This window comes from Rhynchophorus ferrugineus, unplaced genomic scaffold (assembly GCF_030347505.1).
Source record: "Rhynchophorus ferrugineus isolate W39M unplaced genomic scaffold, kcgeb_rfMv2 rfM3, whole genome shotgun sequence".
NCBI lineage: Eukaryota > Metazoa > Arthropoda > Insecta > Coleoptera > Curculionidae > Rhynchophorus > Rhynchophorus ferrugineus.
Genome location: NW_027472582.1, coordinates 53,444,490 through 53,471,698, shown reverse-complemented (window position 1 = coordinate 53,471,698; position 27,209 = coordinate 53,444,490). Strand labels below are relative to the sequence as shown.

At 33.1% G+C, this 27,209-nt stretch overlaps 1 protein-coding gene across 2 annotated transcripts in view; it reads left to right on the top strand.

The window, feature by feature from the left end:
* LOC143193454 (acetylcholinesterase) overlaps window positions 1-27,209 on the top strand; it is a 104,303-nt gene that overhangs the window by 70,703 nt on the left and 6,391 nt on the right. For both annotated transcript variants that reach the window (XM_076399669.1, XM_076399671.1), the window contains exons 3-12: window positions 10,152-10,371; window positions 15,924-16,047; window positions 16,636-16,795; window positions 16,848-17,014; window positions 19,733-19,987; window positions 22,152-22,341; window positions 22,418-22,610; window positions 26,289-26,523; window positions 26,586-26,742; window positions 26,801-26,977. In XM_076399669.1, the coding sequence (XP_076255784.1) occupies window positions 10,181-10,371; window positions 15,924-16,047; window positions 16,636-16,795; window positions 16,848-17,014; window positions 19,733-19,987; window positions 22,152-22,341; window positions 22,418-22,610; window positions 26,289-26,523; window positions 26,586-26,742; window positions 26,801-26,977 (1,849 nt within the window). In that variant the 5' untranslated portion in view covers window positions 10,152-10,180. The remainder of the gene's footprint in view (window positions 1-10,151; window positions 10,372-15,923; window positions 16,048-16,635; window positions 16,796-16,847; window positions 17,015-19,732; window positions 19,988-22,151; window positions 22,342-22,417; window positions 22,611-26,288; window positions 26,524-26,585; window positions 26,743-26,800; window positions 26,978-27,209) is intronic.

Sequence of the window (27,209 nt, the reverse complement as noted above, 5' to 3'; positions counted from 1 at the left end):
CTTGACTCAAAATTAGTGATTTCCTATAATATTCAAAGTGACATCAACCAAATATTAGATTGCTGATTCTAATCTCTTAGTAACCAGCTAACTCAGTACTCAATCATGGAACCAATAGTGAGTACAAACTTTTTCATGCTCTTTTTTATACTTTTTCTTTGCGTAAATGAAAAAGCAGACAGATTAGAAAGAAGTTTGGTTTTGATACTAAATAGATTGTTAAGACTGTACAGAAGAAAATACGTCACAATAAGTGTTTTTTTACTATTAATATCTGCCAAACAAATACTAAATAACGTAGGGTCTCTAAATTGTATCTTTGATTTAATTAACAAAGAGTAATTTCTTAGGATATTAACATATTAATATTGTAAATTAATTTAAAAAAACTTAATAATTAATAAAATTGTAATAATGTATTAAAATTTGCGTTAAAACATTTTAATCCCTAATAAATAACGGATTACAATGGATCACTTAATTTTGATTACGAAAACTTCTCATTTTCTTATACAATATATTATTGTTGATTGATTGTTCCTAGTAAAGTTATGTTTAATGATGATTTATTCTGAAAGCCAAGATTAATTTGCTTGCCTAATTATTTATTATTTTTATCTAATAAATTATAAATGTTTTAGAGGTTGCCAAGAGTTATACAGTACTACATATTGTAATTAAATATATATGTTTTCATGTTGTTAACCTTAGCGTATTGTATCTGAATATTTATTTAATTTTTTATCCAATCTTTATATCCTCTATGTCTAATAAAACGACCCAATCTAAAACACTCGTTGAATGTGTCAATGTGTTTTGGTGTACGTATGTTTGCTTACATTTGCTTTACATTGCAGTCCATTTTGTACTAATAATATTCTATCAAAGACTGGTTTGTATAGGTTAAATTTAATAAAAGTCGAATATTTGTGATTAACAATAAAAGATATTACTAGATTGTTTAATAATTTCACGTTTCATTTGGAAAGAATGTGGATTTATAGTTTTAAAATTTACTTTATTTTTGAGAATAACTGTCAACTTACAATTAAAATTATTTTAACAATCCTCAAACATATGATCCCCCCACCATAGCATCCAGGAGACCTAATCAATATTGTCTCCTTAATAAAATCTCTCTTCTGTTTATCTAGCACAAATCGTTTCTACATGTTTAAATAATTTTTATTTTAATTAACTATTTATTGAACTTTGTGACTTGAGTTAGTTAGTTAGAGCTATTATGAGTCTGAAGGACAAAAAGAGTAGTTAAAAGATAATTAAATATCAGAATTATTTAGTACAAATACTGATTAAATTCTCAAAGGAATTTGAGATAGCTTAGTAGTTGACGAGTCGACTATTTCGAGACATTTACAGCCGATGGAAGAAATTTAAAATGTCATTTCAAACTATTTCAACAAAGCACATTGCTTGTCAAGGAATAAAAACAGATTTTTCTATGGATACTGCGACTGATGATAAGAAGTGAACTTATAGCTATAGTTTACACTAAAAATATACATTTTATATGAGTTCCTATGGTTTGGTTCGCCTCAATCTCCTGACATCCTGCGCGCTGCCTAGCAGTTGTATTGCTTCCACGTTAGTATGATTTATTAATCTTCTTTCGTGTTTCAAGGCGAAATCTTGGATAACTTCGCAAATCCATTTGATTTCCAGGTCATCGTGCAGTTCTGCGTTGGTTACGTAGCGATAGGCATTGGAAATCAATCGAAAAACATTGTTTTGACAGCGTTGGATGACTAGTTGATTTCAATTTTTAGTGCAACCCCATATTTTCACCCCATTCAGGTCCAAATTGGCTTTATGATTATCTCATAAATCAACCTCTTTGGTTTTAGATCAAGTTAAGAGTATCTTCCGACTAACCAGTATAGTTGTTTTACTTTGGTTCTAATGTGTTTTGCTTTTTGTCTAACGTGATATTTCCAATTTAATCTACCGTCAAGATGGATTCCAAGGTATTTATCTGATTCTGCTTGAGGAATCGGGCATCCATTGAGTGATATAATGAACGTGGCCAGATTTGGAGCCATTAAGTTGAATTTTTCAATCATTTGTCCATTTGTAGATTTTGTTGAATGCCACTTGTACTTTTTCTAGTGCCTTAGGCAGAGATATGTCTTTTGCCATAATAATTGTATCGTCGGCAAAAGTTTCAAATAGTGTTTCTTTTTTTGTTGTTGGAATGTCAGCAGGGTAGAGCAGATATAGGAGAGATCCTAAGACGCTACCTTGTGGACAATTCCTAAAGCAAACAATTATGGATTGGTCCAGGAGAACCATTTATATCGACACCGAAGCGCAATGTGCATGATTATAAAATTCTTGCTGTGCATATGGTGGGATCGGCAAGGTATAATATACAACGAGGTTCTAAAATAGAATAATATTGTTGCAGTAGATGTTTCCCGACATAAGTTTAACAAGTTCACTGACGTATTATTATACAAATGACTAGAAATGTCAAGCGAAAGGCGTCCTTTTTCTTCTTCTGTGCCTTCTGATTACAACTTATTCAAATCGATGCTGCAATATAGTTTTGAAATGGTGAACAAGCTTGAGAATTGATCTAAACCAAACCAACATCATTCTTTTGAAAAAAAGGAGAATTATTTGGTTAATATATATATTGTACTAATTATTCTCAAAGAATGCCTTTTTATGTGCAAAATTGTCAGAATATACAAGTTTTAACTGAAACTATTTCATTAATTTCTTAACTATGTACATCATTCGCTATATTTCACGCGTTACTGTTGTACATTGACCGAAATTTATCTGAATAATAAAGCAAATTTGTCTAAATCCGTATCATTATTGGACCAGTCGGTGCTCGGCTCTGAAATTAACTCGTTCACTACGCATTCACTGCGGTAATTTCGCAATCTAATTCGCACAATGGGCGCATAACTGGACCACTTACTGCCGTTCTGACCTTATCTCTGCACCCGCGTTATTTGTTTCCTAGGATGGGTCACCTCATTACTATGGCGCGTTGCCACAGAGGACGCAGTAGGCTCAGTTCGCTACGGTTCGATAAAATTGCAATGTCGATTTGTCGCTTTTACTGCAGTCATTTCAGGATTTCGCAAATGCCTTGTGATGCTTTGACACGAATAATTCGAACGGATTAATGTGATTATACGCAATATTCCGGATGGCTTATGACACAGACAGATCTTCAAATACAGACAAATACGTAGAAATTAATATTGATGGCATAGAAGCTTGGAAATATTAGTTATTTAATTCAATTCGAATTAAACGAAACAAAAGAAACTTGTTTTCTAAATACATTACGAGCAAGCGGCCAAGTCATATTGCTGTGACTTTATTCTACTAATAGTTTGGTTTAGACAACTGTGGATACGGGTTGTAATGGGAAGTTCTCCCTCACGCAGCATATTCCGGTCATAGCCCACTGTCAATACCATGTGTTGGTCAATGCAGCTCCTCCCTGTGGATACACATCTAGACTTTAGTGCCTCAAAGCTTGGCGGAATTACAAAGTGTAAGCAAATATAAAATGGAATTAGCGAGATAGACGTTATATAGAGAAAACCTATATATTCGGACAGAGGAGTAAGTGATAAAATAAGAAGCGTCATTCAAGAGATATATGAAAAAAAATACATCTGTAATTGCAGACATATCTGACCTTCAGAACTCAAGCAGGGCTAAGACGAAGAGAAACTTTGTTCATAATATTTTGCATAAAATCATATCGAAAATCTGCATATACCCCTCAATGATAATATAAAAAAAATGAAATGTCTGTTAGTGTTTTTGCTGATGATGAAACGGATAGTTCAAACCACATGCAGAAAACTTAGATTAGACACTTAGGAAGATAGACAACTGTACCAAGGGGATATAGAATTGTAATGAATAAAAGTAAAAGAAAAATCATAGTAATGATAGAACCATATGGTACTTTACCTGGTTTAATGATAAAAGCGTAGTTGTTGTGTTGTATTCTAATGAAAATGCATTAAAAACATGACCAATTGATTATAATTATGCAAAAACGTCTCCTAAGTTGTCATAATTCTATCTTTAACTCTCTTCTATCTGCTAGATGAGGTTGAGGAGGCATTGAAAACAAAAATTGATGATTGATGACCAATCAGTTTGAATCTACTAATTTTATGGTATACTTGACCCTGAATCTTGATGTTGATTCAAATTTATTACATTCCTCATTCTGATGAATTTTATTGCTTAAAGTGATGTCATTTGGAGGAAGAATTGAATTTACAAATGCTACACAAAAACAATTTCGATTGAGATGTAGCTCCAGCTGAGTGTTCTCAATGTTTTTTGTGGCATAATTATGGAATTTAAACTTTTCTTGATGCGCAGCAAAGATTCACTTTTGCTCTTAAATGTACGAAAATGTTTGAATGTTTTTCCATATTGTCAATGACGATTTGTGCATATGATGAAAATTTCGTTTCAGCGTTATAATCGAATATTACGTTCCTGAAGTTATCTCATTCTATCAGCTCGAAGATACTCATTGTGTTGCTCTCCACTTTCATTTACACGTGTGTTTGTAACCATGAAAATGTTATTCTGGCAAATATACGCCAGTTGAAACAATAAATATTTCATAGAGATCTATTGCACCACCACACATAATTTGACTAAATTACATGTAAAATTTAAATTACTGTCACGCACCTAATATGTATACATAAGTTAGACTATTGCTAGTTTTGAGATAAAGAATAATATATTTATAAACAACAATTCATTCAAGCTGTTTTCACAAGCTTTCTTGTCACTCCTATCGAAGGCAACCATATCAATATTCAAACGAAATACATATAGACATAAAGATATTTATAATATGCGAAAATAAGAAGAAATGATTGTGTACTAACCATGAATAATTCTATATAGATTGTTTTTCTTTTCGACAGCTGGTGTTGTGGTGAAAAACGTATTAATCTTAAATCGGTAATCCGTGATGATGAATCACTGTTATAAGGTAAATAACCACCACTAATATATGATATTGTTCATTTAATCCTAATGCCTAAAAATGTCAAAAACCAATCGCTTAGCGATATTTACTATATATTCCATTGTTATCCAAGATCAATGTTGTTTTTGTTCATTATTAATTCGTATATACCGATATAAATATATAATAGATTTAATAGTAGTTCATAATAGACAATTTCTAACAACTGCGGTTCATTTAATAGTATTATTTCAACTGGTCTCTTACAAACTATTAAATAACTTAGATTTATTGCTTTTTCAATAGTACGTTCATATTTAATGTGTTATTTAATGAATATTTTATTAAATAAATATATTGAAAGAAGGATTTGTTTCAGATCTTGTGAACTTTTTAGTTTTGAGTTTTAAAACCATAGGGCTAATATTTTCGAATATAAAATTAAGAGGTTTGGCTTTTTTTGTTAAGGTTTGGGTGCTTATATAAATTTACTTATTTAATGCTCGATAAATAGAAAATATAATATGGCGTAATAGTATTAGGCAACAAGAACACGTATTTTTAAGAGCAGTACATCGGAGTATACTTTAGCGAATGTTGTAATTTGCAAATGGAAAGAAATTAAATAATTAAACCTCGCTAATAAATTGTTCATTACAAGCATGATTATTTATCTTTAAAATGCTAGTTAGTTTCACGTGTAATTTATGTTAGAAGCTGTACTTAAAATGTCGAGCCAAACTAATGAAAATTGTGAGTTCATGGTGAATATTATGGGCTAGACAGACTACGAATGTATCTGCTCATATTAACTTAAACTAAACTAAACTATTATTAATTAACATATACCAAAATAAAATAATATTTGAATTAACATTTTATAGAAATTTAAATATACTAAATAATAAGGTTCAGTTGATATATATATATATTTATTTAATACATTACATATTATTACTGGTGATATATCGATAAATTACAACTATTACATTTACACAAGATAAATTAACATTAATCATAAAAAGCATCAATTAATACTATTTTACATTTTCCAACAGAGTATGTTCACTCAAAAAGGCAATCATAAAAAAATCATTAGCGCGATTGCAAACTAGCAAACCGTGAAGATGAAATCGAATTTAAAACGGCTGCTAAAATCTTCATGATTGTTAATATTTCAACGCGTTTAGCATCAAAAAGGATAAAGAAAAGTTGGACCCACGGAAAATTCGTCGCCAAGTTTGATTCAGATCCTAAATTTGATGGAAAATGGCAGACGATGGCCGTTAAATAAAGTAATTTTCCGGTTAAAACTTGACTAACTTTGTTTCACACAGTTCTCCAGTTTACTTGAGGATTAAAACTTATTTGGTTTTGATTTTACTTGAAAACTCGATGAGAATCGCGAAATATTATTCTAGATTGCTTCGAAATGTTTATTACATAAAACATAGGTTAATAATTAAAGGACAATTTTCCGTCTGCTAATTGAATTTACAATAATATTCAGTATATCATAATTATATAAACATATTAGAAGATCAATTTATCATTCTTATATAATGGTGCTATTTTCTACAAATTATGCACGTTAATTTTAACTACACTTTGAAGTTGAGTAATAGTCGATTGAATTTATTAGGCTAGATTAAGTGATAAGCTCCTAATTATAGCTTTAATTCTTAATATTAATTAACAAAAAAATTGGACCGACTTCAAGAAATAAATAAGGAACCCTAAAACTTAAAAAATAATCGAACTTAAATTTTTAACACAAAAAAGGACATTTTAAATGTACAATATGTACATAATACAATATGTATAATAACAGATCATTTGAAAAGTCCCCGGCCTGATATATAGATGGCGCTACTAGAATTAAAGCCATATGTTTTTTAGTTAACCCTAACCCTCAAAAGATGCGTGTATAAATTTGACAGCTGTCGGATCATTAGTTTGTGAATTATAACATTTTGAATAAAGCAACTTTTGTTATTGTGAAAAAAATTGATAAAAAGGAAATTCACGTATTAATAAAATATTGCTTTTTGAACGGAAAAATACAGTTGAAGCAAAAACTTAGCTTGATGCTGCCCAGGACACTGCCCCAGGAAAATCGACCATCAAGGATTGGTATGCTAAGTTTAGACGTGGTGAAACGAGCATCGAAGACGGTGAACGCAGTGGACGCCCAAAAGAGGTTGTTACCGACAAAAACATTTTAAAAATCCACAAAATGATTTCGAATAATCATAAATTGAAATTGAATGAAATAGCAGACCCTCTAAATATATCAACTGAACGTGTACATCATATCACTTACGAATATTTGGGTATGAGAAAGCTCTGTGCAAAGTGGGTGCAGCGCTAGCTCACTTTTAACCAACGACGAATTGTTGAATCGGCGTAGTGTTTGAAGCAATCGACAGTCATCCGGGTGGACTGCACACGATGAACCCGCTTCAAAGCGTGGAAAAACGCAACAGTCGGTTGGCAAGGTTATGGCGACTGTATTTTGAGATGCCCATGGAGCAACTTTCATTGACTACCTTGAAAAAGAAAGGACCAACAGCAATAAACAGCGACTATTACATAGCGTTATTGGACCGCTTGAAGGACGAAATCGCCGAAAAACGGTCGCATTTGAAGAAAAATAACAATTACTTCACCAAGACAATGCACCGTGTCACAAATCAGTGAAAACGATTGAAAATCCATGCTCGAATTGCTTGCTCATTCCCAGTATTCTCCAAATCTGGCCCCAGCGACTATTTCCTGTTCTCAGATCTCAAAAGAATGCTCGCTGGGAAGAAATTTTCGAATAATGAAGAGGTGATCAAAGGACAAATCGTACTACAAAAATGGTATCGAAAAGTTGGATGGTCGTTATCAGTGTTATGACCCTTGAAGAGAATTATGTTGAATAAAAAAAACTAATTTTACCAAAAAAATGTGTTTTACTATGGTAGGCCGTAGAATTTTCAATTGACCTGTTTTTGTCCTGTATAGGCAGGTATTAAGCTAAATTGTGTGCATATATTAGAATATAAAATGCGTTGTTATCTGCATATTTTATTTTAAAATGTGTTTTGCGTTAAAAATCTAAGTTTGATTATTTTCTAATTTTTAGTGAGTTCTTTATTTACTTTTGGAAATAATTTCAATTTTTTTGTTAAAAATATTTTATTTTTATCTTTCTAGGTATTTACTGAATAAATTGCGCAGTTATTTTATTTAACATCACGATGGGTAAGCCAAGTAAAGGTGCAACTCGTATGAGGAAAAATAAGGATAAGGAAACAATTATTGAAAATAAGGAGAGCTTCAGGCCTTGGGGTTCGCTACCTGGTCTAGGTGATTTGACAAATGTTCTCCGATTGGGAGCTAAACGTCTGAACAATTACTTCGAGTATTTCTTCGAGGTTTTATATACTTGAGGTAGTGCCTAAAGAAACAAACTGAATGACTTTTGCACTGAACGACTTCCGATTTTCAGTCACATCAGCTCAGCAATAACATTATACACAAATATCTGATTATCTTATTTGAACGTTTCTCTCGATTTTCCTCCTTCTCTCCATCAAATCCTGACTTGGTTTCACTGGGACTACCTCCATCTACCACATTTGATGGAGAAACCGAAAATACACACATCTCTACCAACTCTACCAGCAGCTGACATTCAAAAAAACTTAAATTCTTGATGCCATGCCAATAATTGATGAATTTCGAACGGCAATAAAATCATTAAAGTACCTTAAAACTATTGGATTCAATAAAATGACAATAGAAAAGGTCATAGCCGGTGGGAAAACATTATTTCAAAGACTTCATGTGCTACTCACACAAATTTGTTGATTGGAAAGAGTACAGTCAACATGAAATAAAGCGATAATTGTTTCTACATTAAAAAAAGGTGAAAACACTGTAACACTGTCCTTGTATAGATTTCCTATAAATTATGGCTTGTGTAGAAATGAGGCTGTAAAGAAGACGCGAGAGGACAAGCTGGGAAGATCAAACAGGATTTAGATCAAATCGCAGTTTGGTGCTTTCTACTGTATACTAGCACTCACTTTGATGAGCTTTGGAAATTGAATGTGCCTCCTAAGATTATTACGAGGCTTCCATCAGCTGTGTTCAAGTGTGAAATAATTTTTCATATTTATTTGAGATCCGATCTGGTGTTCTGATCAAGATTTCGTTCTTCCTCTGCTTTTTAATATAGTAGTGAATGAAATTATGTTAACTTCTCGTTCAAATATATTCAATATGTTGCTACATACTCCTTCACTGATATGCCTTTAGCTAATGATAAAGCACTGATTTAGATGTTAATACTTCTTAATCGTGTTCTAAATTATTAACGATATTCAGTTCGCACTGCAGAGCCATATGGATTAAAAATTAATGAAGAAAATACCATGTATTCACAAGCTGATCACATACTGTTGTCACTTTTAGCGATTCCCAGTTATACTGAGTGCAGGAGTTCCGTACTTAGTATCAATAACACAATAGAAGAAAGTGGCATCTGTCGCTGAGAAGAGAGGAAATATTACAATCAGGACTAAAACCCGTCTCTGTCAAACGCTTAACTTTGCATTCTTTCCGTATGGCTCCAAGACATGGCCACTAGTGTGGCATCTGTAATTCTGCCACTTCTCATATAAAATGCGGCAATGAGTGCACAGTTAAAGAACACATTTCTGTTTGGACATTTCTGTTGAACAAAACTTCATTTTTGAAAAACGTAGCTAACAACTCTGAGAAAACTATGAGTCAACATCATCGAAAATTTCATCAACAATAAATATAATGACATTTACAGAAGAATTTTCGAAGTTCTGCGGCACAAACAACAGACTTTAAAAAGACTCAAGTGCCGGTTATGGATTAATAATAATAATAATAATAATTATTATTATTATTATTAATATAATTAATAATAATAATTATTATTATTATTATTATTATTTATTTTTGTTTTGTTTAATTACTCGTCAAATATGTGCTTTAATAAGCGTTTAATTATATAGCTATAATATTACAAACCGATATTATGATATTGCTACTTAAATATTCTTTTTTTGTATGTATTGTATTGTTTCTTTGTATAATAGTTTTGTATTGAAATTGTTTGTTTTAAATATAGGTCCGGCATAGTCCGGTTCCATTATCAATATGTGGTGGAGATGTTGGCCCCTAGTGGGGCTCCTGTTAGCCATCCTGGCACCTGTCGCTCCATCTCCTCGCCGAGGAAGACATCGAACCGTCCCCGATGCACCCAGAGCCGAGCCTCTAATGGCTCAAAAAGTCACACCTCAACGACGAGATCCCTTCGATCCCCATAAAGATTCTGAGGAGTTCCGTAGGTAAGCTGGTATTCAATATAAAGTTATTTATTTGAAAAAAAAATATTGATGTTTAGATATAATCGTAAAAATTAAGATACTTGCGTAAAAGCGATTATAGATTCATGTTTAGATTATTGGCGAAGGGTTCCTTTATAACATTTCCATATCTATTATAGAGTATTAATCTTATTGAGTAAAACAATACCTGAAGGTTATATATCAAATATATTTTATACTCATGTATGTAAACAAATACAAGTATCCATGCTCAAACTGGAATGCCAATTTGCAACGTTTTTGGCAACGAAGGGGGCGAACTAACCAGTTTCATTCATTAATCCGGTTTCACTCCAGGTACCTCGATTGGAAAATCGTAGCAGCTATACTTTTGCTATGTCTAACATGTATAATTTACATACTTTCTCCCTATCTATAATTTATTATGTAGGATTCTATTATCGCCATTTTTCGTTTTATTTCAGGATTGTGTAGCTAGGTGAATGATTTTTCTGTTGAATCAGTCTCTCACATTTTCAGTAACAACGAAAATTAGTTTTGTCATTTGACCTACGAATAAACTATTATTTAACTATTATTGTCATCATCATCAGCCCATAGCCGGCGATCCATAAGAGTATCTACTTCTCAACCGATACACTGCAGTTCGTGCCGCAGGACTTCAAACATTCTTCACTAAATCTCGCCACAGTTAGCGATTGAACGCAACTGTCCTCTGTTATTTAATTATTACATTGTTACTAGTCGTTTCTGACTAACCTACGATTGGTCTTTATGATAACTTAAGTATATAACTATGAGGACCCATCGGCCCTATCTCAGTCTCTGGTGAAATAATGTTTATATATGTCACTGATATATTTTTATTATATGCACCTCACTACACAACACTCCACAAGATCAGTTGGTCTGATTCTTTTGAGTCTGTGTCCTGATCTGATAGTATCCAAAAGCTGCAATACTTCAATATTCTCAGGAGAATGGAGTCTTTGCTCATGCCCCCTTGCAATTCTATTGATTTCTTGACTGACTGTGTGGTACAATACCTCTCAAGATTTTGTTCTGAAAAATTTGTATAGTCTTTATGTTACTCTTTGCAGAACATCCCCACAATTAAACTCCGTATGTCCATATAGATGTCAGTATTTGCTTATATAATAGCAATTTATTATGTACTGATAATTGTGATTTTCTTCCAAATAGCCAGTTCATTTTCCTATATTGCAATTCCAGTTCTTTTCTTTTCTTCTTTATATGTTCCTTCCAGCGAAGTTTTGCATCAAGATTCATTCCGAGATATTTAACGTTGTTGCTATATGGAATGAGCATTATTTAATATTATTGGTGCTTGTACGGTCTGAATGTAGGCGAACTTCACATGCACAGATTTACTTTCGTTAATTTTTATTTTCCAAATTTGTGTCCAATTATTTATATTGTCACTTGCCTGATGTAATTTTCGTGAGGCTTCTTCACTATTGCCTCCGACAGCTATAATCGCAGTACCATAAGCAAATGTAGCCATCGTAATATTCTCCATTTGTGGTGTATCACAAGAGTAGAGTAGATAAAGCATTGGCCGTAGTACACTTTCTTGTGATACACCTACTTTAGCTTCCTTTATTGTAGAGTAAGCTTCTTCTTGTTTGACTTTAAACATTCTGGTTGTGACGTACGATTTTAATAGTTCAGTGTGTTGTTTTGGTAATATTTTATGTAGTTTATGAACAAGACCTTCATGCCAAATCTTATCGAAGGCCTCTGATACATCTAAGAGTATAGCTGAGCATACTTTTTTACCTTCGTAGGCTTTTCCAATAACATCTGTTATTCTGTGGGCCTGGTCAATTGTTGAATGTTTGTTAAAAAAACCAAACTGGTGTGTTTGTATTAGGTTTTTTCTCTCTATGATCGGTTTTATCCTTTTCAACAGGAGTTTTTCAAAAACCTTAGATATTACTGGCAGCAGTGATATAGGTATATAGGCTTTTATTTCGTTTAGTGACTTCCCAGGTTTTGGAAATCTTGATACATGTTGGAGCTTTTCATTGCATCTTAAACCCAAAACGCCGGTTTCACCACAGTGAGAATTGTATTATTTTCTCATTCGACACCTGTAATCAATTTTAATGCGCATCTCTGAAATTGTTCCTCAACAGTGCACTAGTCGTTGAATCTAAAACGAATAACTTAATTTCCAACACGATGTTGGGAAGAAACTTGAACAATTTTGCCTAAACCAGCGCTTTTAAATCTCAAGCTTACATATATCAGACTGTAGTGGCGGCCAAGTTTCGGAGCCACATAGAAGAATTGTCAAGATAAACGTCTTGTTGTCTTGAAACGAGGCAGATTTAAGTCTTGATTGTTATACTTCCTCTCTTCCACTTAGTATTTACGATAGTAGTCGATCTGTAATTTGTCAATGCTTTGGTATTTTCTTGATTAATTCTCAAGCAATACGACAATGCCAAATATATCATGAAGAATGTTAAAAGTCTCAACGTAAATTATATTTTGTAAAAGGGTTTAAAACAAAAAAAAAACTTAAAAACTGATTTATTCCAGAAAACAAGAAGCGATTGGTTGAACGACGATATAAGTCGACACTGATGGGTCATATTACAACACCTCCCTCCTAATGAAACGGCTACAGGGATGTACGAGGTCGTCACGAGTCTGCATAGTTTATAGTTGTTATAAAAATTGTTTTTGAACATCGATTGAGCTACTGTAATTCTGCACAGACTAGGGATGTATTACAAAGCTTGAATGTTTCTTACTTGGAATAATTAGAGTTTCAGCTGCGATACTTTTGCAAAAACTCCATTTATCTACACCAAGAAATGCATCGATTAACTGCAGAACGATTGCCGATCAAACGTCAAACTATCTTCTTTTCTTGAAAATTAATTTAACTCCAGTAAAATGAATTAATTTAGATCTAGAGAACTGCCTTATAATTTCTCCGCACCCAGTATATACAATAGCAGGCTATCCATCAGTTGTCAATGCTTTGGTCCTTTCTTGATTAATTCTCAAGCAATGCAAAATTGCTAACTATATCATAAAAAATGTTAAAAGCATCAACATAATTTATATTTTATGAAACGGTTTTAAACAAAAAATATTTTACTGAAAAATTGATTTATTCAAGAAAACAGATCTGGTTGAACGGCGATACAAATCGACACTGAGAGTAAAACAGACCAACTCGTCTCACTAGTTCACTAGTCCAGTAGTTAGAAAAACTGTCTGGTCTGGGCTATATTACATAACACATATGTATCAGCGAATATAGCGTTAGAATTAGCGAACTTACGATCATTCAAGAAGTGTAACATCATCTTGAACACCCTTTATGTTTTTAAACACTTTTCGAATAATTTCATTCACTAACATGTTGAAAAGTAGTGGAAAGATGCTACTTAATACTTGATCAAATGTTTTACACGCAAACTATCGTAAGATATCTGAAAAATTATTGAAGGATTATATTCAGCTTCCAAAACTGTCCAGAGTTAGGGCCAGTGCATACATACAAAAGCAGAGCGAAAATCAGAACGCGTTCCCTTCCTAATACATTCCTCCATTTACCAATAAATTGACGGAGTATGTAAATCTTATCTACACAACTCTGATTTTATTTAAGTCCCTTCCGCTTTTAGCCTCATTTATATCATTTAAAAAGATATTCGATAATTAATAGGAGACTTATACCTACGCCGATACCTTTTACAATATTTTTATTTCCCTTTTTTCTGTATAGAAAGAAGTGGTGAGAGTGTGGTTTCAAATATTTCCATCTTTTGCGTCAATATCTGTATCGTCTAGGTATTCTAGTGCTTGGAATGTATTTGTCGATGCCGCAGAACCTTATGCACACTTCTCTAAATTTTGCCTTTTCCAACTAACGATTATCAATGTTCACTTATTCAAAATTACTTTTTATAAAACCAATCGATGTAGATAGTATGTTACTGGACGTATATTTTTGTGCGCTCTATATTGAAATGAATAATCTATTGTTATAAAGGGGCAGTAATACAATCACCAAAATATTGTATTTATCCAATGAAATAGGATTAATATATTAACATAAATATATTTAATTTCATATTTAAGTCGAAATTGATAGTTTATGTAATGAAATATAACCAGAAAATACATCACTCGTCTATATAAGTTGAACACCAATCAAAGCGAATAACGTCGGTATTCAGTGATGGATGATATAAGGATGTCGAAAGTGGAAAAAATATTAATATTAGGTCATTTAAAATAATAATACAATAACAAAAACAGCTTTGGCCTGGAAAATATATGAGCTTATTTAAAAAAAAAATTTTGATATTCGGGAAAAATGTTTTTATACCTTAGTTTTTCGTTCATCGTTGCATTTGTATAAAGCTATACAACACTAGAATAAATAATAAAATGCAAAACAAACGATTTTATCGCCCATAGTTTATTGTTTAGTAATTGGGTCCTATAGTTATATTCAGAAAATCATTATATCATCTTCTGAAAACCTTTATTTCCTAGATTATAGAATAGTTGTTTTAATGAATTATCGCACTAATTTCAGTAAGCGATGAAAAATATGAATCGTATAATACATGGCTGAAAAGCCCCAGGCGTAACAAAGAAAACGCGTTTCTTTTTGTTCAAAATTGGCTTTATTCATTAATGTAATCTCCAGTAAGAGCTACACAATCATTCCAGAACCTCCCTAACATTTCAATACCACTTTCGCAGAATGGTTTATCTTTTGTCTCAAAATAGGCCTGGCACCACTTGCTGTCCACTCATATGAGGATCGTTTTGATTCAGGAGCGAAGTGATATATCCATGTTTTATCCATTGTCATATATCGACGTAAAAAATCCAATTTGTTACCTTTAAATATGGCCAAACATCAACATTTGATTGGCATTTGTTCAACAGTGAGCAAACGCGGCTCTCACTTTGGACAACACCAACACGTTCTTTTAATATTTTTATGATGTTAGCTAACTTACGCTTAACTTCACTTTTCGATTATTCAAAACGATTTTGTGGATTTTTTGACGTTTTCTAGTGTTACCACCTTATTTGGACGTCCAATGCGTTCTGCATCATCGGTGTCTCTACGACCACGGCTGAAGTCAGGAAACCAACGTCTTATTGTTGTTTCTGATGGAGCGGAGTCCTTATAACGCTTTTCAAGTCACTACTTCGCTTAAACGGCATTTTTTTTCCTTCAAAAAGCAGTGTAAAATTAAAACACGAAATTGTTTTTGATCCATTGTTTTGAAATAACAAGAGTAGTGCCACTCTTAAAACAATAACTCACAAACTTATGGGTAGAATATCATAAAATTATTTTAAGAGTTTTCTTTTGAAGGTTAGTACTAACTCGAAAATTGGTCAATGCAATAAAACTAGCACCATCTATATGTAGTCCTGGGAGTTTTCAGCCCATGTGTTACATAGGTGTTTACAATATCAACCAAAGATGGTATTAATTGGCAATTGTCCTTTTAGTTATTAATTATATATATTTTTTATAGAGACGCACCTGATGATAAAAGAGATTTCGCACATCGTTTGTCTAATGATGAAGATCCCCTTGTAATACGTACAACGAAAGGCAAAGTTAGAGGTACTACATTAACAGCCGCCACAGGAAAGAAGGTAATTGCACATATCATAAAATTATAAAAAGTAATTATTCTTTAATAACTTCAGTATAATAAAATTAATAAGAATATTTATAATACTTAAATAACAGTTATTTCAAGATTATATTATTTTCAGTGTAATATATTTATTAGTATAGGTTTCTTGGAAGAATATATAATCATTTAAATTCATTAGATCCTTGATGCGCCTTTCAAGACTTATTATTTTTTATTTGTAATGTTACAAAACACAATTATTTTGCAGTATAATACCATAGCATTCATGCCTCATAGATCAAAATATTTAGAAATTCCGAAACGTTTAAAACCTTAAATTTCATGCTACTACTACTTGTCAGTGGCATCTACATCATGTTCAGATCGCTGCAGATTTGATTTTTTTCTTACAATTTAATGTCTTTCAATACGAGCTAATTCACCGACTTCATATAAAGAGTAGCAGCCCTTTTTTCGATGAATACGAATTAATCTCAACATTTAATAGTTGTTGAAGAGATAACTTGAAAATCTTTTAAATAGTGCACTTCGATAACTCTTTTTATCGTTCACTCGATATTCATGCACTTTAACTTTTTGTTAGGTAGATGCTTGGTTGGGTATACCGTATGCCCAAAAACCAGTCGGTTCGTTGAGGTTTCGACACCCGCGACCGTATGAAAAATGGGAAGGTGTCTTGAATGCTACTAAACATCCCAATTCTTGTGTTCAAATAATAGACACCTTATATGGAGACTTTCCCGGTAAACAATTTTTGATCCAACCATCACCGTGTTAAAATGACTTTTATTTTAGGTGCTACAATGTGGAATCCAAATACACCATTGAGTGAGGATTGTTTATATATTAATGTAGTAGTACCCAGACCAAGACCAACGAATGCCGCCGTTTTAGTTTGGGTGTTTGGTGGTGGGTTCTATTCGGGAACCAATACCTTAGATGTTTATGATCACAATATTTTGGTAAATATGTTATTATTGTATTGATGCTTTTTAGTTGTGGTCTTCTAACATATATTGGTGGTGAAAATTAACATTACTATAAAACATTTCTAATGGAAGGCATGGACATTTTTAACAATTTTTTGGCCAATGTATTACTGTATAACATAATTATATTACGGAATAAGAGAGATTGGCAAAAATCGTGAATAAATTCTGAAAAAAAAATTAAAAAATTAAGGTCTAAAAAAGCCATCATATTTAATGACTAATCATAAAAAAAGAGAATGTCTTACTTATTTAAATATTTCTAGCATTATTTACAGCCTTATGTAGAAACTCATAAATTTGTTAAGGATTAGTTTGCTTCATTACAATTTAAATTTATGCGTCAACTAAAAATATCCGAACAGGAAGATCAATGCTTATAATAAGCTATTTTAAAAAACTATATATTAATGATTATCAATAATTATTCTTAAGTTTTAAACAGCCACATAAAAAAACAGAGGACAATAAATTTAAACACAATCCCAACTAAGATCATCGTATCTGATTTTTAATCTAGACAAACCATTCTTAACACTTCAAATAGTTAATGTATACTAAATCTTAAGTAGATAGTAAACACTCCCTCTCTTATGGTGTAACAAAAGTACTTTCAGCTTGATTAAAAACCATACACTGGTTTATGACGTAATTAATAGATGGCCGAGTTCTAATATTAAAAAATATGGGAGCTGATAAGAGATTGACTAAAAAGTTAAGAAATGCATAGAATTACGTAAATCACAATATTAAAAAATGTTGGCAAGAATTGACTAAGAAAACAGAGTGAATTGCAAGAACTTTGGGTGAAATGTTAAAATATAACATCGAGTATGCTAACGAAAGAAATTATTATTTATTGCTCTACATACATTATACCTTTAAAATAAATTTTTAACTCTAATTGAATTTAAAGCAATTCTTTGCTTTATTTAAATATATTTTTCCATATAATGACCGCAAATTATTTTCTTGTAAAATTGATATTCTTTTATAAAACTGAATAATGGATTTTAACAAGATATACCAGAAAAGATATGTATTGGAAATATAGACATTAAAAAGTTATTCAAATGAAGTTATAAGGCATTTTTTTCTTCAAAATTTAGCTTCAAAAATGTAACGGCAACTGCGGTATTACAATATTTTTTTCTAAAACTCGACAAGAGATCTAATATAGAAGTTTATAATAAGATCAACTAGATTTTCTAATATTCCAAATTGCCTTATAAAAATATATATAAAAATGAAAATAACATAATAACGAGAATATAACGATAAATAACTCCTCCATCGCTAATATTTGCTACCACGATAGCTACAGTTATAATGGGGAGGAAACAGTCCCTCTACAATTATTTTTGATTGTTATTAGGATTGTTCATAGACAGTGATTACTAACAATTGCCACCTTCTGCAAGCAAATGATGTAAAACATGAATCTATTTGAATCGGAACTTGAAAAAAAGACCCAAATCCTGACAACTGACGGATCGCTTGCTAGTCAACGAGATTCAGTTTTGGCAAGTGCAGCAATGTGCTTGAAATCAGTAAACAGGAGAAAAAGTGGCATCTACCGCCGAAATAATAAGCCTAATCGGCCAAACTGCGGATGATTTTAGTCATCTAAGATGGTGTGTGTGGAAGAGAAAAAGTGTTACAATCAAGACTAAATTCCGCCTCTTTCGAACTCTAGGATGCGACAATCAAGCCACAGTTAAGGAACAAACAACATATGTATTTAAAGACGGAGGTTGCCTTGGTTTAGGTATGTCTGTCGAATGATGGGTGAACGAATTCTGCATAGACCATCGGAGATAAGTCGACCTTTTGGATGGACGACACAGTGAACAGTTCCGAAAACTCATGGATCAAGATAAACTATCTGAAAAGTAGGATACTGCCAATGTCTTAGGCCAGAACAGCTGCAGCCGTTCGCCAACTGTGAGTTTAGGGAATAATATTCGAAGTCCTGCGGTACCAACAGCAGTGTCAATACACTCTGTACTTTTCAACCAATGTTGAAAAGTAGAGAGTCTCCCTGAGCGCCGGCTATGGATTAATGATGATGCTTATGGGATGCAAGTCGAAATCATCCATAGATAACAAAATATTACTGTAGAGCAAGACTTTAGGCCATTTTGATAATCTGGAACTTAATTGTGTAGTTTAATATAGCTATCCCTTAGAGATTCTATATAAACTTATCTATTTAATCCTCAATTATCCCTGTTCCTTATATTTCCTAACGAGATGTTTCAGATAGATATACCCATAGTCAATACTCTATACGTATTGATAAATATGTCAAGGGGGTATGAAGTTTATGATAAAATGAACATACTCTAATTTTTAAATGAATATTGCAACTATAATATTTTTATAAATTAGTACTATATGATCATTAAAGTACACATAATAATCAAAGTTAGATGCGAAAAAAGACCTCAGTTGCACTGACATCCATATTAGTGCGAAATTATTCCTTTCAAGTATTACACGAAGAAACCTTTCAATTTCGTGAGCTACGATATTGGAAAAAGCTTCAAGAGTTCACGGTTTATTTATGTCTCTGTATATTAAAGTCTTAGCCAGAAGCCGAAATGATCTGTTTCAAAAACACCATACCTCCATGCCGGACCATATATTATAACATATTTTTTGTTGCATCGTTATTTTAATTTTCTGCAGGTATCGGAAGAAAATGTTATCCTGATATCAATGCAATATCGGGTAGCATCACTGGGCTTTATATATTTCGGAACACCTGACGCACCAGGTAACGCCGGCCTATTCGACCAACTCATGGCCTTACAGTGGATCCGGGACAATGTTGCCGCTTTTGGAGGAAATCCTCAAAACGTCACCCTATTCGGAGAGAGCGCCGGAGCAGTGTCGGTCTCGTTGCATTTATTGTCTCCGTTATCTAGAAATTTATTTTCACAGGTAAAGTATTGACAAAAAAATCGAAATTCAAAACTGTTTTACATGCAATAACCTTTTAGCGCTATTCTCTACTTGGAGTCATCCACCTCTCCTGGGCCATCTTATACCTCTACCCGACCTGAATATATCCGAACCTCATATAATTGTTGATACTCCTTCCAGGGCTGGAGTTGGCTTGCTGCATTCCCTTCCTATCCACTACCCTAATGTTCCCTCTTAGGCCTTCGCTAGTCCCTTTATAAACACATCTTTAAATCAATTTTATAAGAAAGAACCTCATCCTTCTCTTATTCGGTCTAAAGTTCTGAATACTTGTCCCCTCTACCCTGCCCGCAAGCACATACATACCGACGGCTCTAAATCTCACAGTGTATTTGTGGTGGACAATCGTGTATTCCGTTTGAAGCTTCCTGAACAGGGTTCAATATTGACCACTGAACTCTTTGCGATACTTAAGGCTCTATCCTACAATAAAATAAAATATTTCAAATAATTGCTAATCCTTACCGATTCTCGAAATACCCTGTAATATTCAGAACAGAAACTCAACCATCACCTGGTCAAAGAGTCACTGTTAATCATCCGTACCCTCTATCTGAATGGCTAAAAGATAACTTTAGTGTGAATCCCTTTTCACGTTAACAGGCCGTGAAATGAACGCGCAGATAATGCGGGTTTATCGGCAGCCTCTTCGCCCCTTCCCATCTCAACTGTCTATATCCATACTGACCTTATCCCATTCATTTTGTGTTTCACCAAAGGAGGTACAGCGCCGTTGGGCCCAGGAGGCCGACCATAACAAGCTCTTTAAAATTAAAACTGATTTTTCTCCTCTTTTCACGTTCCTACTCCTTGCATTATGCCGTAGCTTTGAATTGACTCAGTTTGGTTCACGGTCGTTTCTCGCACGTTCACTTGATGACTTCGAGCTTGTCTGCTCACTGTGCGTTTTACCCTTTCTTCAGTCTACCACATACTGGACAACTTTTCATGACTCACCCAGTTTAGAGCTACGAGTACAAAACTTTAGAGACTCCTTAACACGAGAAAATATAGACAGACTCCTCGGATTTGTAAGAGAAATCTATTATCTTCATAGAGTCAGCCTATACTGAAATAAGTGTATGAAATAGTACACTGAAATAGTGACCAAATAATCATTACCACTTCCGTGTGGGTGCTAGTGTGTGTTGTCTGGATAGAATCTCTACTTCACTGTGGTTGTATTTGTTGATTTTTAATTGGATCCATTTTTAAATTGTATATACACTATTTATACTTTTAGTTCCCCCTGTCTGTAGCCGTCATCTTTATAACAACACCGAACTGATTTATAGTCGTGAAATGAGGACATCCGAAAAAGCGTTAAAAACACAGTTATTTCAATATAAAATATATAAAACAAACTTGATTTGAACAATTGGCTTCTGGATTGAAGTTGCATTTAATGATACAATCGGATGTTTCACAATCCTTTCAGATTATATCTTCATGCATTCTCAATTTAGATAACCAATTAAACAAGTTTCACAGTACCATGTTTTGGGACTTCATTTTAATGATAATTTTTATGATCTAAAAGTTTTGTTTCAAAATAGCCCTGTAGAGTGGCTGTCGATGTCGAAATTAATATTTAGAACCTAGTCCACACATCGTCGATATTCTTTCATACATGTAATTATCATTCTCTCAGTTTCTTCTGTGCACACATTCCCACATTCGCAGGGAACTTTGTAAACTTCATCAACATTTGAAACATTTTTCTCTGTGGATTGAACATTACTTAATGAATAAAGTTTAATTAATAATTAAGTTAATACGATTCTTTAATACCCTGTTAATGCAGCCTGTAGTTGAAAGAAGAAAGGGGCTGTAATATGTCAGCATTACTTACTGTTCATTTGGTAGATATTTTTATTTACATCGCCTAAGCATATTAATTTTTAGAGAAGACACTTCTATTGAGATTTAAATTTTTAATATAATTTCATTTAAAAATATTAATGACTGATTAAATTAAAAGGAAAAGTTTTCTCGCTCACAAACTAAAAATAAAATATATTAAAATATAAAAATACTTTATATAATAACTAATTGTGTAGTGTAGACTTGTGACTAGTTGTTGAAAATGACTCTAAAGTTGTAATACAAATTTGTTTATCAGGCTATAATGGAATCAGGTAGTGCTACAGCTCCTTGGGCTATTATCTCACGCGAAGAGAGTGTATTACGCGGTCTTAGATTGGCGGAAGCTGTGAAATGTCCACACGACAAAAATAATATAGCAGCAGCTGTCGATTGTCTGAAGAAAAAGGACCCCGTAGAACTCGTCAACAACGAATGGGGAACATTGGGTAAATATTTTAAAGAAATATCTGTTAAAAATTAACATTAAAAGAAGAAATTAATTAATAAATTTTGTTGTTGCAGGAATTTGCGAATTTCCTTTTGTACCAATCATCGATGGTGCCTTTTTGGATGAATCTCCGGTCCGTGCATTGGCCAACAAGAATTTCAAAAAAACCAACATTTTAATGGGATCCAACACGGAGGAAGGTTACTACTTTATTATGTATTACCTTACAGAACTATTCAGGAAAGAAGAGAACGTCTATATAAGCAGGTAAAGTGGTTTTGTAAGTAGATATATTAGTTAATTTAGACAAATAATAACAGGTCAATTGAAAAGTCCCCGGGCTAACACATAGATGGCGCTACTAAAATTAAAACCATGTGTTTTTTAGTTAGCCCTAACCCTCAAAAGATGAGTGTATACATTTGACAGCAGCAACATTTGTTATTGTAAAAAAATGGATAAAAAGGAATTTCGCATGTTAATAAAATATTGCTTTTTGAAGGGAAAAATACATTTGACGCAAAAACTTGGCTTAATTGGCCGAGTTTCTGGACACTGCCCCAGGATTAGTAGGCTAAGTTTAGAGGTGGTGAAATGAGCACCGAAGACGGCGAACGCAGTAGACGCCCAAAAGAGTTTATTACCGACGAAAACATTTTAAAAAATCCACAAAATGATTTTGAATGACCGTAAATTGAAATGAACGCGTACATCATATCATTCACGAATACTTGGGTATGAGAAAGCTCTGTGCAATGTGGGTGCCGCGCGAGCTCACTTTTGACCAAAAACAACGACGAATTGATGATTCGGAGTAGTGTTTCAAGATGATCAAGCGTAATAAACCCGAGTTTTTGCGTCGATATGTGACAATGGATGAAACATGGCTCCATCATTTCACTCCGAAGTCCAATCGACAGTCATCCGAGTGAGCTGCACAAGATGAACCCGCTCCAAAGCGTGGGAAAACGCAACAGCCGGCTGGCAAAGTTATGGCGTCTGTATTTTGGGATGCGACTATTTCCTGTTCTCAAATCTCAAAAGAATACTCGCTGGGAAGAAATTTTCGTCGAATGAAGAGGTGATCGCCGAAACTGAGGCCTATTTTCAAGCAAAGGACAAATCGTACTACAAAAATTGTATCAAAAAGTTGGAGGGTCGTTATAATCAAATAAAAAAAAATTTGCAAAAAAAATGTTTTACTATGGCAGGCTAGGGACTTTTCAATTTACTTGTTATAAAAAACTGTAATTCGAAATTTACACACAATAATCCTTCAGAAATGCAGTTTTAACACGCTGTCTTTCTCTGTCTCTCTTCTGAAAGTCTCTTGGTTCAGTTTTTCGAACAGAAATATCAAAAGTTCTACAGTAGTGGAATGATGATTTTATATTTTACATAAGAGTGACAACAGATTATCAACCAAAACTGTATATATAATGTCTTTATTAGAGTTTAAAAGTTGTATGAATAGATTTGAGTGGAAAAACATGAAAAATGAAACTAAATAATTTTTAACTAAATATTCTAAGCATAATATGGTCAACAGTTTTAAATTGTATTAATAAAATATCGTTTTAAAATGATAAAACTAGTTTAGCATTACCTCAATATTTAAAACCAGTCCTCATATTAAAAATTACTGGAAGGATACTATTTGCATTTAAGATATATGTGCTACGAAATATATTTAAAGGATATGTATTTGGATATGAAAGAATTATAAATTAAAAAAATTAATTTATAGTTAATATAAACAACTTCAATTCAAATGGAAATTATCAGAAATATTTTTAAAGACCATTTCAATAATGTTTATAAAGCTAGCGACTTTAATAAATAAAGTGCAAACAAAGAACATGGCTTTAAAGAATGTAAAGAAAAGGTATGGAAATATAAGTATAAGCAAAATCAAAAAGTGCAGCTCTAATGGATAAAGTCACTTATAGTTCCACATAGGTACAAACTGATATACCATTGTTACGCTGATTCATTTAATTATATAACCTTTGCAAATTTAGCACACGAGCTTACTATTTAAGAAAGATAAATTTAAAATAATACATAGTACAAAAATTTTTTAAAATTGAAAAAACAACTATATGTATATGACGAAATTACGCACAAAATAGTAAAAATTAATATTTTGAAAATCGTATTCAAATATATTATTGTTTTATTATCAGCTAATATGCACCCAATGTGCGCTCACATTTATTAACTTTTACTAAAAATTAAATCAAATTAAATACTAACACTTAAACAAAATCTAGATTAAATGTTCCAGCTAAATATAGAATCCTGTGATACGAAAAAAACGGCGAATATACGTAATATATTTCAGGCGTCCCTTAACCTCTGGAAATTACATTAGTACATATTTCATTTTTAATTAGGTCGCCAGATAAATAGGTACGTGAGCGAGAACCTTTCAGTGGTAATCTGTTTTAGACGTGGTGTCAGGATCTGACCTCTGAAGCAAACTCGGATGTCCAACGGAAACTTCGTGTAATTTATAGAACAAAATTTTATAATAATTAACGGTCTAACATTAAATGAATTTTGACCCATATAAAACACGTTAAAAGTTATTTGATTTGTTTTAAAATCACTAATAAGACTTTCTCAAATTTCCCATTTTGTAGACGCCTAACAATGCTACCAGATCAGTCTAGATAGGTTAATGTTTAATGTAGGCTCCTAATCACGGTCTTCGGCATTACGCTTACCGACTGGTGAGTGACCAACTTAGAAATCATCCCAGAAGACATCCGGTCTTACCCAGCCTGGTTATTGGCGTGACTGCGATCATTTTTCTTGTCGGATTTTGCACTCTTGCCTAGGACAATCACAAAATATTAAACAATCATAAACATAAATTTACGACCATACCGCAGCAGGATTCGAACCCGCGACGGTCGCAACAGTAGGTGGACCTTCCTGTCGCCTGTAACACTGTACCACCAATGCTAATATAATATTAGTAAGACAAAGTAAGGTCCATACAGATTGCACATTTACAGTGAAGTGGTGAATGGTGATTTGGTCAGTAACCAGTAGTTTTGGAATGTGCTAAATTCGGCGAAAATAGTCGAGTCGGTCAGTATTCTCTTCTATTAAGTTCCTGGCGCTCTATAACGCATACATAGCTTTTAGCTGGGTGATCACGCGGACTGTCACCCATTAGTTTATTGTTTATTAAGGTTCTATTCCCTGACCAAACGATACTGTACATTTAGGATAATATCAGTGTAGATATTCGTGATTGGGAGGGAAGAGCAGGTAGCCTCATTGTCTGCGCGCTCATCTCCTGGTATGAAAATGTGAGAAGTTACCAGAGAAGAACTAGAGTTATGTTGTGGCCATTCAGAGAATGTGATAGATTGATAGTGAATTAATGACTAGGGGATGACTGCTTTTTTTTTTGAGAGTCACTAAAGATGAGCCTTTCTTTTTTGATGACAATATATTTTTACTGGTATATATAGTACTATACCTCAAAAAGTCGAATTTATGAGTGAACACTTGCATTTGTATGATGATAATGTATCTTCAATTAGAATTGGGTCTAGAGGCTATGCCTCTTGCTATCCTCTGGGGAATTGAAAAAATTCAAGAACTGTTTGGAATACTTAAATAATTAGGAAAAATATTAATATAAATAAATATTATTAATAATATAAATTAATTGTGTCCAAAGGGCATTATTTAAAAGGAATTCCTATAAATAAAAAATAAAGAATTGTAATTATTATCGATAAACGATTTAGTTGAATTATGATTCGGGGATTAAGCAATTAAGGTGTTTTTACATTTATTTACAGTGATTTAAAAGATGGTGTTTCGTAAAAATTCCAGTCAATTCATCAACTACTCTTCGATAATTGGAATTTATAATAGTAAGGGAAAAATAATCTTCAGTTTTTATTTTTGTGCTTTTTCTAGGCAAGAGTATTTACGAGCTGTTACTGAACTAAATCCGTACGTGGGTCCAGCTGCTCGTCAAGCTATCGTGTTCGAATACACCGACTGGCTAAACCCCGATGATCCAGTCGCTAACAGAGACGCTTTGGACAAGATGGTAGGTGACTATCAATTCACCTGCAACGTCAACGAATTTGCTCATCGCTATGCGGAAACTGGCAACAACGTCTACATGTATTACTACAAACATCGAACGGTATGCATTCGATTTATGGTACACCGAAATAACAAGCGGATTTCTTTATTGTTTTTCTGCAGATTGCAAATCCATGGCCTACTTGGACCGGCGTAATGCACGGTGAAGAGATAGCTTATGTGTTTGGAGAACCACTCAATCCTGCCAAATCGTATACCGCCCAAGAGGTGGACTTATCGAAGAGAATCATGAGATACTGGGCGAATTTCGCCAAAACTGGTAATTAGGAAACGTAAATTAATTTTTTATCTACAATAGAAATTTTGTTTATTTTTAGGCAATCCTTCATTGGCTCCTAACGGTGTTTGGACGGCAACGTTCTGGCCTTTACACACAGCTTACGGTAGAGAATATCTCACATTAGACGTAAATAGCACAGCCACTGGTAGAGGCCCACGACTGAAACAATGCGCGTTTTGGAAGAAATATCTGCCACAGCTGCAGCAGCTTACGGGTAAGTTTAAAACTTGAAAAATAAAAATTACGCATGGTGTCTTGAAAAAAAGTTCGGATCAGTCAAGATCATCTTCCTATACGAAAGCACGCAAGTGCATAATTTATTATTCAATATTTTAATCATTCCCTGAATGAAGGACAATATTCGAAATTGGTTGAATCACCAGTGAACCTTCCTATTAGAAAGCACGCCAGTACATTATTTGTTATTCAATTTCTTTAAATAATCG